Source organism: Argentina silus (assembly GCF_951799395.1).
Source record: "Argentina silus genome assembly, chromosome: 12".
In the NCBI taxonomy this organism is placed as follows: domain Eukaryota; kingdom Metazoa; phylum Chordata; class Actinopteri; order Argentiniformes; family Argentinidae; genus Argentina; species Argentina silus.
Window position 1 is genome coordinate 5,662,638 of NC_139666.1, and position 14,766 is coordinate 5,677,403.

Consider the following 14,766-nt stretch of genomic DNA (forward strand, 5'->3'; position numbering starts at 1 on the left):
CTGGGAATCCATTCCTTGTACCATCGGAACCATCCAGAAGGAATACCACATCCTTTCTGGCGGTTGTTTGCTCCACTAGGAGTATTAGAAATAAAAAGAGAAAATCATGTCAACATTTTTTCATTGAACCTGAGTATGAAATATGTGTGTGTGTTATTTTACTTTTCTGACATATCCCAAGAGATATTTCAGAAATTCCTAAAGGATTATCCACATAAGCTTACCTATGAATGTTGGGGTTGTGGGTGTCACCTCAACAAGTACAGTTTTGAGCGAGGAGAAAAACTGCTGCTGGACAGTGGGGAGGTCAGAGAATTCAGACACAGATTGGGCATAACTAGGACCAGTGACAATCTTTTCAACCTCTCTGCTGGAATTTCTGGTTCCAATGCCAAATATCAAGACGCCACTCTCTTTGAGGGCAGAGGCTGGAGTATCAACATTATCACTGGACCGCCCGCCACTCAGCAGAATCAGTAACTGAGGGACGGCCTCTTGGCGTCTGCTACCAGAGGAGGCAGTGAAGACGTTATCCCTCACGTACTGGAGAGCTGCCCCGGTGTTCAGGGGTCTACCTCCTTTGTGCCTCAGGACTCTAACAGTGTCAAGAATGTCCTCCTTTGTGTGGTAAGTGTTCAGATAGAAATGGACTTGTTGATCTCTACTGTACTGAACCACAGAAACACGGTCTTTGTTCTCCTCCACATTGAGGTTCTCCACCACTTTCTGAACAAAGTCACGCATTGCTGGGAATCCATTCCTTGTGCCATCAGAACCATCCAGAAGGAATACCACATCCTTTCTGGCGGGGTCATGATCAACTGAGAAAACAGAGAGATTATATCAATGAAATAAATGTGGTGTTAAAGGCCCAATGAAACGCTAACACCCAATGGTGATCAAGGCCCAACTGACTTGTTGCTGTCTGTATTCATGACATGATCGGTGGCAATATGAGGAGACATACCTAACACTGTTGTTGATTCTGGAGTAACTTCAATTCCCACTGCCTCCACTGAGGACAGGAGTTGCTGTTGGACACTGGGAAGGTCAGTGAAGTCAGACACAGACAGAGCATAACTGGGATCATGTGATATCTTCTGCAATTCTCTGCTATCAGAGCTCCTTGTTCCAATTCCAAAGACCAAGACCCCGAGCTCCTTCAGAGCAGAGGCTGGTGTGTCAACATTGTCAGAGGACCTTCCACCACTCAGCAGTATCAGAATCTGTGGAACACCTTCCAGGCGCCTACTTCCAGCAGACACAGTGAAGACATTGTCCCTCACATAGTGAAGAGCTGCCCCAGTGTTGAGGGGTCTCCCGCCTTTGTGCCTCAGACCTCTGACAGTGTCAAGAACCTCTCCCTTTGTTGTGTATGTGTTCAGATAGAATTGTGCGGCTGGATCTCTGCTGTACTGAACCACTGAGACGCGATCTTTGTTCTCATCCACATTGAGTGTCTCCACTACTCTTTGGACAAAGTCAAGCATGGCTGGGAATCCATTCCTAGTGGCATCAGTGCCATCCAGCAAGAACACAACATCCCTCCTGGGAGCCCGATGCTCAACTACGGAATATCAAAGTTTGAAAGAGAGTCAAATTACATGCTGCATCCGGAACATACAGGAAAAAGCTACTATAGTCACATAGGAGTCACCCCTTTCCCCGTACTTATGCTAGGGAACATTGCTACAGAGCTATACATCTAAAATGGAATCATTAAGGAAGGCCTCAATGGAAATGGAAATGATCAAGACTGTACATTTTTCCAATATTGGTTAGACTTTGAATTCCACGTGTAATTACACTGTAGTAAGGACAGTGTAAAGTGTTACGTAAATGTCTTACCTATTACTGTTGGTGTCGTGGGGGTGCCCTGTACACCGACTGTGCTCACGGCAGAAAGTAGCTGCTCTTGGACATTGGGGAGGTCAGTGAATTCAGACACTGAGAGAGCATGACTAGGTTCAGAGGATATCTTCTGCAATTCTCTGCTATCAGAGCCCCTTGTTCCAATTGCAAACACCAAGACCCCAAGCTCCTTGAGAGCAGATGCCGGTGTATCTACATTGTCAAAGGACCTTCCACCACTCAGCACAATCAGTATCTGAGGGACGCCCTCTTGGCGTCTGCTTCCAGAGGAGGCAGTAAGGACATTGTCCCTCACGTACTGGAGAGCTGCCCCGGTGTTGAGGGGTCTACCTCCTTTGTGCCTCAGGCCTCTAACAGTGTCAAGAATTTCCTCCTTTGTGTTGTAAGTGTTCAGATAGAAATTGACATGTTGATCTCTACTGTACTGAACCACAGAAACACGGTCTTTGTTCTCCTCCACATTGAGTTTCTCCACCATTCTCTGAACAAAGTCACGCATTGCTGGGAATCCATTCCTTGTACCATCGGAACCATCCAGAAGGAATACCACATCCTTTCTGGCGGTTGTTTGCTCCACTAGGAGTATTAGAAATAAAAAGAGAAAATCATGTCAACATTTTTTCATTGAACCTGAGTATGAAATATGTGTGTGTGTTATTTTACTTTTCTGACATATCCCAAGAGATATTTCAGAAATGCCTAAAGGATTATCCACATAAGCTTACCTATGAATGTTGGGGTTGTGGGTGTCACCTCAACAAGTACAGTTTTGAGCGAGGAGAAAAACTGCTGCTGGACAGTGGGGAGGTTAGAGAATTCAGACACAGATTGGGCATAACTAGGACCAGTGACAATCTTTTCAACCTCTCTGCTGGAATTTCTGGTTCCAATGCCAAATATCAAGACGCCACTCTCTTTGAGGGCAGAGGCTGGAGTATCAACATTATCACTGGACCGCCCGCCACTCAGCAGAATCAGTAACTGAGGGACGGCCTCTTGGCGTCTGCTACCAGAGGAGGCAGTGAAGACGTTATCCCTCACGTACTGGAGAGCTGCCCCGGTGTTCAGGGGTCTACCTCCTTTGTGCCTCAGGACTCTAACAGTGTCAAGAATTTCCTCCTTTGTGTGGTAAGTGTTCAGATAGAAATGGACTTGTTGATCTCTACTGTACTGAACCACAGAAACACGGTCTTTGTTCTCCTCCACATTGAGGTTCTCCACCACTTTCTGAACAAAGTCACGCATTGCTGGGAATCCATTCCTTGTGCCATCAGAACCATCCAGAAGGAATACCACATCCTTTCTGGCGGGGTCATGATCAACTGAGAAAACAGAGAGATTATATCAATGAAATAAATGTGGTGTTAAAGGCCCAATGAAACGCTAACACCCAATGGTGATCAAGGCCCAACTGACTTGTTGCTGTCTGTATTCATGACATGATCGGTGGCAATATGAGGAGACATACCTAACACTGTTGTTGATTCTGGAGTAACTTCAATTCCCACTGCCTCCACTGAGGACAGGAGTTGCTGTTGGACACTGGGAAGGTCAGTGAAGTCAGACACAGACAGAGCATAACTGGGATCATGTGATATCTTCTGCAATTCTCTGCTATCAGAGCTCCTTGTTCCAATTCCAAAGACCAAGACCCCGAGCTCCTTCAGAGCAGAGGCTGGTGTGTCAACATTGTCAGAGGACCTTCCACCACTCAGCAGTATCAGAATCTGTGGAACACCTTCCAGGCGCCTACTTCCAGCAGACACAGTGAAGACATTGTCCCTCACATAGTGAAGAGCTGCCCCAGTGTTGAGGGGTCTCCCGCCTTTGTGCCTCAGACCTCTGACAGTGTCAAGAACCTCTCCCTTTGTTGTGTATGTGTTCAGATAGAATTGTGCGGCTGGATCTCTGCTGTACTGAACCACTGAGACGCGATCTTTGTTCTCATCCACATTGAGTGTCTCCACTACTCTTTGGACAAAGTCAAGCATGGCTGGGAATCCATTCCTAGTGGCATCAGTGCCATCCAGCAAGAACACAACATCCCTCCTGGGAGCCCGATGCTCAACTACGGAATATCAAAGTTTGAAAGAGAGTCAAATTACATGCTGCATCCGGAACATACAGGAAAAAGCTACTATAGTCACATAGGAGTCACCCCTTTCCCCGTACTTATGCTAGGGAACATTGCTACAGAGCTATACATCTAAAATGGAATCATTAAGGAAGGCCTCAATGGAAATGGAAATGATCAAGACTGTACATTTTTCCAATATTGGTTAGACTTTGAATTCCACGTGTAATTACACTGTAGTAAGGACAGTGTAAAGTGTTACGTAAATGTCTTACCTATTACTGTTGGTGTCGTGGGGGTGCCCTGTACACCGACTGTGCTCACGGCAGAAAGTAGCTGCTCTTGGACATTGGGGAGGTCAGTGAATTCAGACACTGAGAGAGCATGACTAGGTTCAGAGGATATCTTCTGCAATTCTCTGCTATCAGAGCCCCTTGTTCCAATTGCAAACACCAAGACCCCAAGCTCCTTGAGAGCAGATGCCGGTGTATCTACATTGTCAAAGGACCTTCCACCACTCAGCACAATCAGTATCTGAGGGACGCCCTCTTGGCGTCTGCTTCCAGAGGAGGCAGTAAGGACATTGTCCCTCACGTACTGGAGAGCTGCCCCGGTGTTGAGGGGTCTACCTCCTTTGTGCCTCAGGCCTCTAACAGTGTCAAGAATTTCCTCCTTTGTGTTGTAAGTGTTCAGATAGAAATTGACATGTTGATCTCTACTGTACTGAACCACAGAAACACGGTCTTTGTTCTCCTCCACATTGAGTTTCTCCACCATTCTCTGAACAAAGTCACGCATTGCTGGGAATCCATTCCTTGTACCATCGGAACCATCCAGAAGGAATACCACATCCTTTCTGGCGGTTGTTTGCTCCACTAGGAGTATTAGAAATAAAAAGAGAAAATCATGTCAACATTTTTTCATTGAACCTGAGTATGAAATATGTGTGTGTGTTATTTTACTTTTCTGACATATCCCAAGAGATATTTCAGAAATGCCTAAAGGATTATCCACATAAGCTTACCTATGAATGTTGGGGTTGTGGGTGTCACCTCAACAAGTACAGTTTTGAGCGAGGAGAAAAACTGCTGCTGGACAGTGGGGAGGTTAGAGAATTCAGACACAGATTGGGCATAACTAGGACCAGTGACAATCTTTTCAACCTCTCTGCTGGAATTTCTGGTTCCAATGCCAAATATCAAGACGCCACTCTCTTTGAGGGCAGAGGCTGGAGTATCAACATTATCACTGGACCGCCCGCCACTCAGCAGAATCAGTAACTGAGGGACGGCCTCTTGGCGTCTGCTACCAGAGGAGGCAGTGAAGACGTTATCCCTCACGTACTGGAGAGCTGCCCCGGTGTTCAGGGGTCTACCTCCTTTGTGCCTCAGGACTCTAACAGTGTCAAGAATTTCCTCCTTTGTGTGGTAAGTGTTCAGATAGAAATGGACTTGTTGATCTCTACTGTACTGGACCACAGAAACACGGTCTTTGTTCTCCTCCACATTGAGGTTCTCCACCACTTTCTGAACAAAGTCACGCATTGCTGGGAATCCATTCCTTGTGCCATCAGAACCATCCAGAAGGAATACCACATCCTTTCTGGCGGGGTCATGATCAACTGAGAAAACAGAGAGATTATATCAATGAAATAAATGTGGTGTTAAAGGCCCAATGAAACGCTAACACCCAATGGTGATCAAGGCCCAACTGACTTGTTGCTGTCTGTATTCATGACATGATCGGTGGCAATATGAGGAGACATACCTAACACTGTTGTTGATTCTGGAGTAACTTCAATTCCCACTGCCTCCACTGAGGACAGGAGTTGCTGTTGGACACTGGGAAGGTCAGTGAAGTCAGACACAGACAGAGCATAACTGGGATCATGTGATATCTTCTGCAATTCTCTGCTATCAGAGCTCCTTGTTCCAATTCCAAAGACCAAGACCCCAAGCTCCTTCAGAGCAGAGGCTGGTGTGTCAACATTGTCAGAGGACCTTCCACCACTCAGCAGTATCAGAATCTGTGGAACACCTTCCAGGCGCCTACTTCCAGCAGACACAGTGAAGACATTGTCCCTCACATAGTGAAGAGCTGCCCCAGTGTTGAGGGGTCTCCCGCCTTTGTGCCTCAGACCTCTGACAGTGTCAAGAATCTCTCCCTTTGTTGTGTATGTGTTCAGATAGAATTGTGCGGCTGGATCTCTGCTGTACTGAACCACTGAGACGCGATCTTTGTTCTCATCCACATTGAGTGTCTCCACTACTCTTCGTACAAAGTCACGCATTGCTGGGAATCCATTCCTCGTGACATCAGATCCATCCAGCAAGAACACAACATCCCTCCTGGGAGCCTGATGCTCAACTACGGAATATCAAAGTTTGAAAGAGAGTAATATTTCATGCTGCATACGATACATACAGGAAAAAGCTACTTTGGACACATAGGAGTCACTCCTTTCCTGGTACTTATGCTAGGGAACATTGCTACAGAGCTATACATCTAAAATGGAATCATTAAGAAAGGCCTCAATGGAAATGGAAATTATCAAGACTGTTATGTAGTTAGGTTAACTTGACTCATATTGTTGTTACATATTGTAAATACAGTGTAACTATAAGTTATTCCAAGTAAGTCCAATATTTGTTACACTCTTATTTACTTGTGTAATTACACTGTAATAAGGACAGTGTAATTCGTTACGTAATTTTCTTACCTATTACTGTTGGTGTCATGGTTGTGCCCTGTACAGTGACTCTGCTCATGGCAGAAAGTAGCTGCTCTTGGACATTGGGGAGGTCAGTGAATTCAGACACTGAGAGAGCATGACTCGGTTCAGAGGATATCTTCTCCAATTCTCTGCTATCAGAGCCCCTTGTTCCAATTCCAAACACCAAGACCCCAAGCTCCTTGAGAGCAGATGCTGGTGCATCTACATTGTCTCTTGACCGTCCACTACTGAGGAGAATGAGTATTTGTTTCACACCTTCGGAGTGTCTGCTCCCAGAGGATGTTGTGAACACATTTTCTTTCACAAATGTCAGAGCTGCCCCTGTGTTGAGGGGTCTACCGCCTTTGTGTGACAACCCCCTCACCGAGTTCAACACGTCTTCCTTTCTCAGAAAAGAATTCAAATAGAAATTTGCCACTGCCACATTGCTGAATTGGACCACAGAAACTTGGTCATTATTTTGTCCCACGTTGAGACTTTCAATTACTTTGTGGAGGAAATCCCGAATAGCAGGGAATCCATTTCTTGTATTGTCTGATCCATCCATCAAAAACACTATATCTCTTCTACTTTCATCACTTTCCACTGTTGATATATGGAGAAAAAAACACATTTATTTTAGATATGAAATCAGCTATAAGCCTTCCTCATGAAGATAACTCACTGAAGTCATTTACTGCAAGAGGCCTAACAGCTCCAATGTTTAACTCTTAAAAGGATGCTATTCGTCAGAATTATCATAACCAAAAGAAGCTATTGAATTTCTTACCAATTCTAGTCGCCTCCGTTGGTCTCACTTGAGCTAGACGTGTCAACAAACTTTGTTGAATGTTCTGAAGATTTGCAAAATCAGGGACAGAGTAAGCATAATTTGGATTTGATGAAATTGCTTGCATTTGAACTGAGTCAGTCATTCTTGATCCAATTGCAAATGTTACAACCCCTAATGACTGTAGTGCACTTGCAGGACCTCGAGGAGAATCCCGAGACCTGCCACCAGCCAGCAGCACCAGGATCTGATGGGCCCCCTCGTGATGTCGACTCCCAGCACTAGGAGTGAAGACATTGTCCTTCACAAACTGGAGGGCTGCGCCAGTATACTGAGGCCTCCCGCCCTTGGGTCTCAGTCCTCTGATGGATGTGAGCACATCGTCTCTGGTCTTATGAGTATTCAGGTTGAAGTTAATTGCTGCATTGTTGCTGTACTGCACAACAGCAACTTGATCTTTTCCCTGGTCCAAGTCAAAATGTTCCACCACCATTGCGACAAACTCTCTTATTGCTGAAAATCTAATCCTGACATCATCAGATCCATCAAGGAGGAAAACAATGTCTCTCTTCACACTCAGGCCTTTAACTAGGATCAAAATGGTTCCACATTAGCAAATGTGCACATACATCATGCGACACATACATCATGCCAATTTGAAATAATCGATTAGCTACATATTTTTCAATTGTCATAATCTATCAATTTAAGGCACACACAACCTGCCCAGCATTTGGAAAATACAGTAACCATTTTGTGCAAATTCAAATGTATCAAGTCAGTGGGCAATGCCCCTGTGATGAAATGCACTAATTCTATGAAGTGATTCTCAGTGAAATGGTTTAATATTATGCCCTGTGTCACTCACCTAGAACCTCACCTGGTTGTACTGTATATTTCTGAGAGGCAACTGCGGAAAGCAACTGTTGTGTAACAAGCGAGAGGTCAGAAAACTCCTTGAGCAGATATGCCTGGTTTGGACTATATGCAAGGCTCTGCATCTCCACTCTATCTGCGTTATTGACCCCAACACTGAACATCACGATTCCAGTTTCCCTCAGTCTCTCTGATGCTGCCAGAGCATCATCTTGAGACTTTCCCCCACTCAGCAGAATCAGTATCTGAGGGACGCCCTCTTGGGCTCTGCTCCCAGCGGAGGCTGTAAAGATGTTGTTCTTTACGTACTCAAGAGCTTGCCCAGTTTTCAGGGGCCTTCCTCCTTTAAGCCTGATATTGTGTATCCCTGTCATGACATGACTCTTCGATGAGTATGTGTTTAGGAGGAAGTTAGTGGTGGGCTCAGTACTGTACTGGACCACAGCAACTTGTGCTTTGTTTGGCCCAACATCTAGATGTTCAACAAATTGGCCGACAAAATCACGAATTGATTGGGCACCGGCTTGCATATCATCAGACCCATCAAGGAGAAATGTGATATCCACCCTCTGGATATCTGATTTCAAGATAGTGGACATGTCTGAAATGGGCAAAAAGAAACATTTCACAACTAATAGGGACTTCTATAATGTACATGCTCAGATAGCATCACAATACTACTATCTCACTGTAATAATCTCTGTGATTTTCTAACTCCCAATGTGTGGGTGAAATTATTCATAAATAACAATAACCTTACCGATAGCAGTTGGAAATGTAGGTGTTTCCGGGACACCACTCATCACACCTATCACTCTAGAGTACATGCTGTCCAGGTTGTCAAAGTTGTTAATTGAAAAAGAGTGGCTGGGTGTAAAAGCTATGGTCTGTAATTCCAGAGTATCGGCATTCTGTGTTCCGAGGCTGAGGGTTCTAATTCCATTCCCTCTCAATGACTGTGCCGCTCCCCTTATGTCATCACTAGACCTCCCACCAATGAAGAGGAACAGATACTGAGGCACATCCTCTGCACTCCTCCCTCCAGCTGAAGCAGTGAAGACATTGTCTCTGACAAACTGCAGCGCTGCACCAGTATTGAGGGGTCTGCCCGCTTTGTGTCTCATGGATCTTATGGAAGTGAGCACATCATTTGTAGAGGAGTATGAGTTTAGATAGAAATTGGCTGTGGTGTCTCGGCTGTACTGAACGAGGGCCACGCGGTCCCCATTCTCCTCCACATTGAGACTCTCCACTATTTTCTCTGCAAAGCCACGGATCCCCTCAAAACCACTTCTAGAGTCATCAGATCCATCAATAAGGAATACTACATCCTTCCTGTCAGAATCTGAAATGAAGGCAAAGAGAAGTTGCAGAGGCACAGGAAAGGAGGGGACAGAAAAGCAGCTGCAGTGCTATCAAAGTCATTGATAACATAAAACATTATCAATAAATAAAATGTCTATAGACTTGATTTCAAAGTGAAATACAGCATATTCAATCACAATTTACATGAAAATAAAAATGGCCAGGTCTTACCAAAACTCCTAGTAGGAACAGTTGTCTCAGGTTGGTGAGACGCTTCCTTAACCAATGACAACAGTTCCTGCTGAATAGTGGGCAGGTCGTCATAATCAGTGATAGAGAGGGCGTAATTAGGCTCATGGGATATGGTTTGTAGTTCTAGTGTGTCAGCATCCCCAGTGCCAATACTGATTGAAAAGACCCCCCAATCTTTCAGCTTTGTGGCAGGCATTCGTATGTCATCATTGGACCTCCCCCCACTCAGCAGAATCAGTAGCTGGGGAACTCTTTCCAAACGTCTGCTTCCGGAAGAGGCAGTGAAGACATTGTCTCTCACGTACATGAGGGCTGCCCCAATGTTGAGGGGGCTTCCTCCTTTGTGGCTCAGGCCTCTTACAGCATCAAGAACGTCATCTTTTGTTGTGTGTGAGTTCAAATTGAAATTGACTTCTGCTGTATCACTGTACTGAACCACAGACACACGATCTTTGTTCATGGCTACAGCAAGTTTCTCCACCACTCTCTGAACAAAGTCTTGGATATCTGTGAATCTCCTTCTGGTATTATCAGAGCCATCAAGTAAAAATACAATATCCCTCCTGTCATCATCTGCTGCAATCATAAGCAGTCATGAAATGGGTTAATACTCATGAAAGAAGAGTCTTCAAATGATACATTTTGGGAATTCAACACACCAAACCTTGCCTGTCTTTGTGTAGTGAAATACATTATACAAAACTCCTTTAACCATCTACAGTATAACTGCTGTCATTGTATCAAATGTAATTCACAATGATAACTGTTGTCTTACCCATTAGTGTTGGCAAGCTAGCAGATATTTCAACTCTCTCAAGGGCAGAGAACACTTGCTTTTGAACGTTTTGGAGATCATAAAAAGTTGGAGCCGAGAAAGCATAGCTGGGTTCATGTGATATGGTTTGAAGCTCAAGTGTATCAGCATTCTTTATTCCAACCGTTAATGCCATCACACCAATTCCTTTCAGGTTTGTGACGGCATTTCTGACATCATCACTGGACCGCCCCCCAGTCAGCAGAATCAATAACTGAGGGACGCCCTCTTGACGTCTGCTACCAGAGGAGGCAGTAAAGACGTTGTCCCTCACGTACTGGAGAGCTGCCCCGGTGTTGAGGGGTCTACCTCCTCTGTGCCTCAGGCCTCTAACATTGTTAAGAATTTCCTCCTTTGTGTTGTAAGCGTTCAGATAGAAATGGACCTCTTGATCTCTACTGTACTGAACCACAGAGACACGGTCTTTGTTTCCTCCCACATTGAGGTTCTCCACTCCTCTCTGAACAAATTCACGCATTGCCTCAAATCCATTGCGAGTATCATCAGAGCCATCCAGTAGAAACACTACATCCCGCTTTGATTCAGTTTTATCTAGAGATGCATAGGAATGTGATTCAGTAACCTTGGATACTGTTCAATAGAGATTGTTTAGCCTATTATTTATAACTAGAACTATTCATAGTGAAAAATTGACCAATACAGTAATGTGTAAAGATGCCTGTGTAGTATTATGAATGTACTGAATAAGTTCAGTACATTCAGTACAGTTATTTTCAAGAAGAATAAGACACACAAAACCTTAAATATGACGTTTCAAAGGCGTAGGCAAAGAGACCCAGAGAAATGTAAACTTCTTACCTGGCAGGATAGGTGTAGCCAATAGTCTTGGCTGACGAGGTACCCTTTTTATAAACGACAGAAGTCGCTGTTGAATGCTTTCAAGGTCATCGAACCGAGGGACAGAGAGAGCATAGGAGGGCATATGTGCAATCATCTGGAGCTCTAGTATGTCTGCATTTCTTGACCCAATACTGAATGGGACAATTTTCTCCTGTTTCAAAGCAGTAACGGCAGCCCCGACATCATCCCGAGACCGGCCACCACTCAGCAGAATCAGTATCTGAGGGACGCCCTCTTGGCGTCTGCTTCCAGAGGAGGCAGTAAATACATTGTCCTTCACATAGTTAAGTGCCGCTCCAGTGTTGAGGGGTCTCCCTCCTTTGTGCTGCATGCTTCGAATGGAACTGAGAACACCTTGTTTTTCAGGGTATGTGTTCAGATAGAAATGGATCGCAGGGTCTTTGCTGTACTGGACCACAGAAACACGGTCTTTGTTCTCCCCAAAACTGAGATTCTCCACCATTCTCTGAACAAAGTCACGCATTGCTGGGAATCCACTCCTAGTATCATCAGACCCATCCAACAAGAACACTATGTCTCTCTGTGCAGCATCTAATTCAACTAAGAAAAACATTGAAAGACATATTTAATGATAAAATCAATCAAATGTTGAGTAAAACTTTACATAAAGCCAAAAGGTAGGCTACACAATATCACTTTCATGTATGAGCATTTCTAATGCCTTATTATTAGAGTCAATATGTGTTTATGTGGCATTTTTTCTAATGTTTCAAAATGGCAATTCAGAATCATTCTGAGATGCCACTAGCATTGTAAGAAGGCTCTATGTGCTTAAAAAGCCTTATACTTAATCATATCTATTGGCTTTAGATAAAGTGTTACCACATGGTGTACTATACACCTACTGTATGTGTAGACCAAAATAATGGAAAACATGGTTAGAATATTCTCAATCTTAGACAAAAGCTCTAGGAATACAGCCAATTGTTCTAACCATGTTTATAAATCCATGCAAAGAAACTGGAAAGAAATGTAGAGAGTCATAAAAGGGTCTTAAATGTCCAAACATTTAAGAAAGTTTGTAAATAGACATTAAATGTCTCTGGAAAAAAACAAGAAATGTAAGATCACTCTTCTTCCATAAAGGAGGGAAGAGAGGGGTGTGTAAGTAAAGTATAAAAATACACTGTCAATGATGTGCAGTCGGTATCATTGGCTCAAGGAAGAGCTCAAGCTGAAAGGCCAGGGAAAAGTAAAATTTCTTGATGTCAAACAACCAAAAGAAAGGCTTTCCAATATGTAACAAGAGTCAAACAGGAAAGTATATGCCAATTTCTTAGACCCAAATAAAACATAACTCTCCCACCACCATCTCCGGTGCGTTGTTTACAGTAATACAGTAATCATGGGTATGACTATTTAGCGACAGCATAACCATTCAAAGATACTGGCCTCTAGTCAAAGCAGGCAGTTTGAGGGAAATGAAACTGATCCAGTGATTTTCATCAAAGGAAAGTGCAGTTTCATAAGTCTTCAAACTATTCGAGACCAATAGTTGCTAGAGGGGGGGAAATAAGCTTAACTTGATTCTTGACTGCGAATCGGGGCAGCTCTTACCGACAATAGTAGGGGGCTCAACCCCCATTTTTGATTGGACAAAGGCCAGGATCTCCGGCTGTATGGACAGGAGTTCACCAAAGACTGGTAGGTTGAAGAGAAATCTAGAGGAGTAGGCGATTCTCTGCAGCTCCTCCTCCCTAACATTTTTCATCCCGATGGCGAAAGAGAGAACCCCAAGACGTTTCAGGTCGGCCCCAGCAGCTGTGACATCATCGTCGGATTCGCCACCAGTTAACAAAAACAGCACCTGAGGAACCCCCTCTAGACGCCTGCTCCCATCGGAGGCAGTGAGAACACTGTCCCTGACATACTGGAGAGCTGCCCCTGTGTTCCTGGGTCTTCCTCCTTTGTGCCTCAGGCTTCTAACAGCGTAGATGACGGCCTTCTGAGTCTTATGAGTTTTAAGGGTGAAGTAAGCAGTGGCATCATCACTGTAAAGCACAACGGCGACGCGGACGTTTTCTCCATCAATGTCAAGTTCGGAGGCCATTCTTCGTATGAACTCTCTGATGGCAGGTAGGCCATTTCTGGTGTCGTCTGAGCCGTCAACGAGAAACACTACATCCCTTTTCATGCCCCCTGTATCAACTAGATGGTGAGTGTCTGCTAGATAAAAAATGGGATACATTGATGGATAATTAGGATTTAGAGATTTAAAGAGCACATTTATGGTGTACAAACTCCATGTAGGCCTATCAGTGTTAGTAATAATAAAAGCTGAATATGTAAGACGTCACTTATAAAAATAACTACTTCAACTTAATTCTAATCACTTAATTTTCATGACTTCATCTGAAGCCATATGAGCAACTGAAACCTTAGGCTTAATACGTCTATTGACAACACACTTGTGCACGCATATTTGCATGGGAGATTGAGAAGCTGAAGGTTTTACCATGCTGGACTACTGCTCTGAAAGTGATCATCACAAGCATAATAACACAGGACCATCTTTTAATCGAAAAAGATGTCAAGTCTGGCATAGTTCCTCCACACAAGGTTGAGGTAAGAGAGAAATAATGAAGTTGAATGTGTACAGAAGGTGGAAAGATTTGGGATTCAAGAGAATAAAAGTTAAAGTCAAAAGAGAAAATATAGCGTTCTCAAAGAGAAAATAGTACTTTCTCAGTCATGCAGAAAATGCACGTTGCCTAGATTATTTAAAAGATTACTCTACTAACACTACATTTACCAAAACGCTCAGAAATCAAAGAAATCATCATGCTTAAATTCCAGCATTGTTCCAAAGACAGAGAATATAGTATGCATCATGTTATTAGCATACTCATATCCAAGCTGAAGTTCTTACCTACTAAATCAGGGGTTCCTGGAGCCACAGATTCCTCTGTGTCTTTAGACATGCTTTTAAGTGAGGCAACAAGCTGTGCCTGGGCAGAGGGCAACTCAGAGAACTCATTGACCTGGTACGTGAGACCAGGTTGGAAGGAAATCATTTCCAACTCCTGGGGATTAGCATCCCTGACTCCGACCCCCATTGCAATAATTTCCCGGTCTTTAAGAGCCAGAGCCGGGCCCTTGACATCATCTCTGGAGGGTTTGCTACTCAGCAATATCAGTATCTGAGGCACACCCTCCAGTCGTCTACTCCCCGTGGAGGAGGTGAACAC

General features: G+C 44.1%; 2 protein-coding genes across 2 annotated transcripts in view; both read right to left on the reverse strand.

Annotated features, from left to right (window-relative positions):
• Window positions 1-14,766, reverse strand: part of LOC310813378 (collagen alpha-3(VI) chain-like) — a 92,367-nt gene that overhangs the window by 59,217 nt on the left and 18,384 nt on the right. The gene's annotated exons all lie outside the window — the stretch shown is intronic.
• LOC310813141 (collagen alpha-3(VI) chain-like) lies at window positions 199-13,712 on the reverse strand (the record flags this gene model as incomplete). Its single annotated transcript, XM_083682003.1, has 12 exons — window positions 199-821; window positions 968-1,567; window positions 1,849-2,448; window positions 2,598-3,194; window positions 3,341-3,940; window positions 4,222-4,821; window positions 4,971-5,567; window positions 5,714-6,313; window positions 6,666-7,265; window positions 7,651-7,811; window positions 9,529-9,670; window positions 13,136-13,712. 12 exons carry the CDS (start codon window positions 13,710-13,712, stop codon window positions 199-201), a joined length of 6,297 nt encoding a protein of 2,098 aa, XP_083538129.1.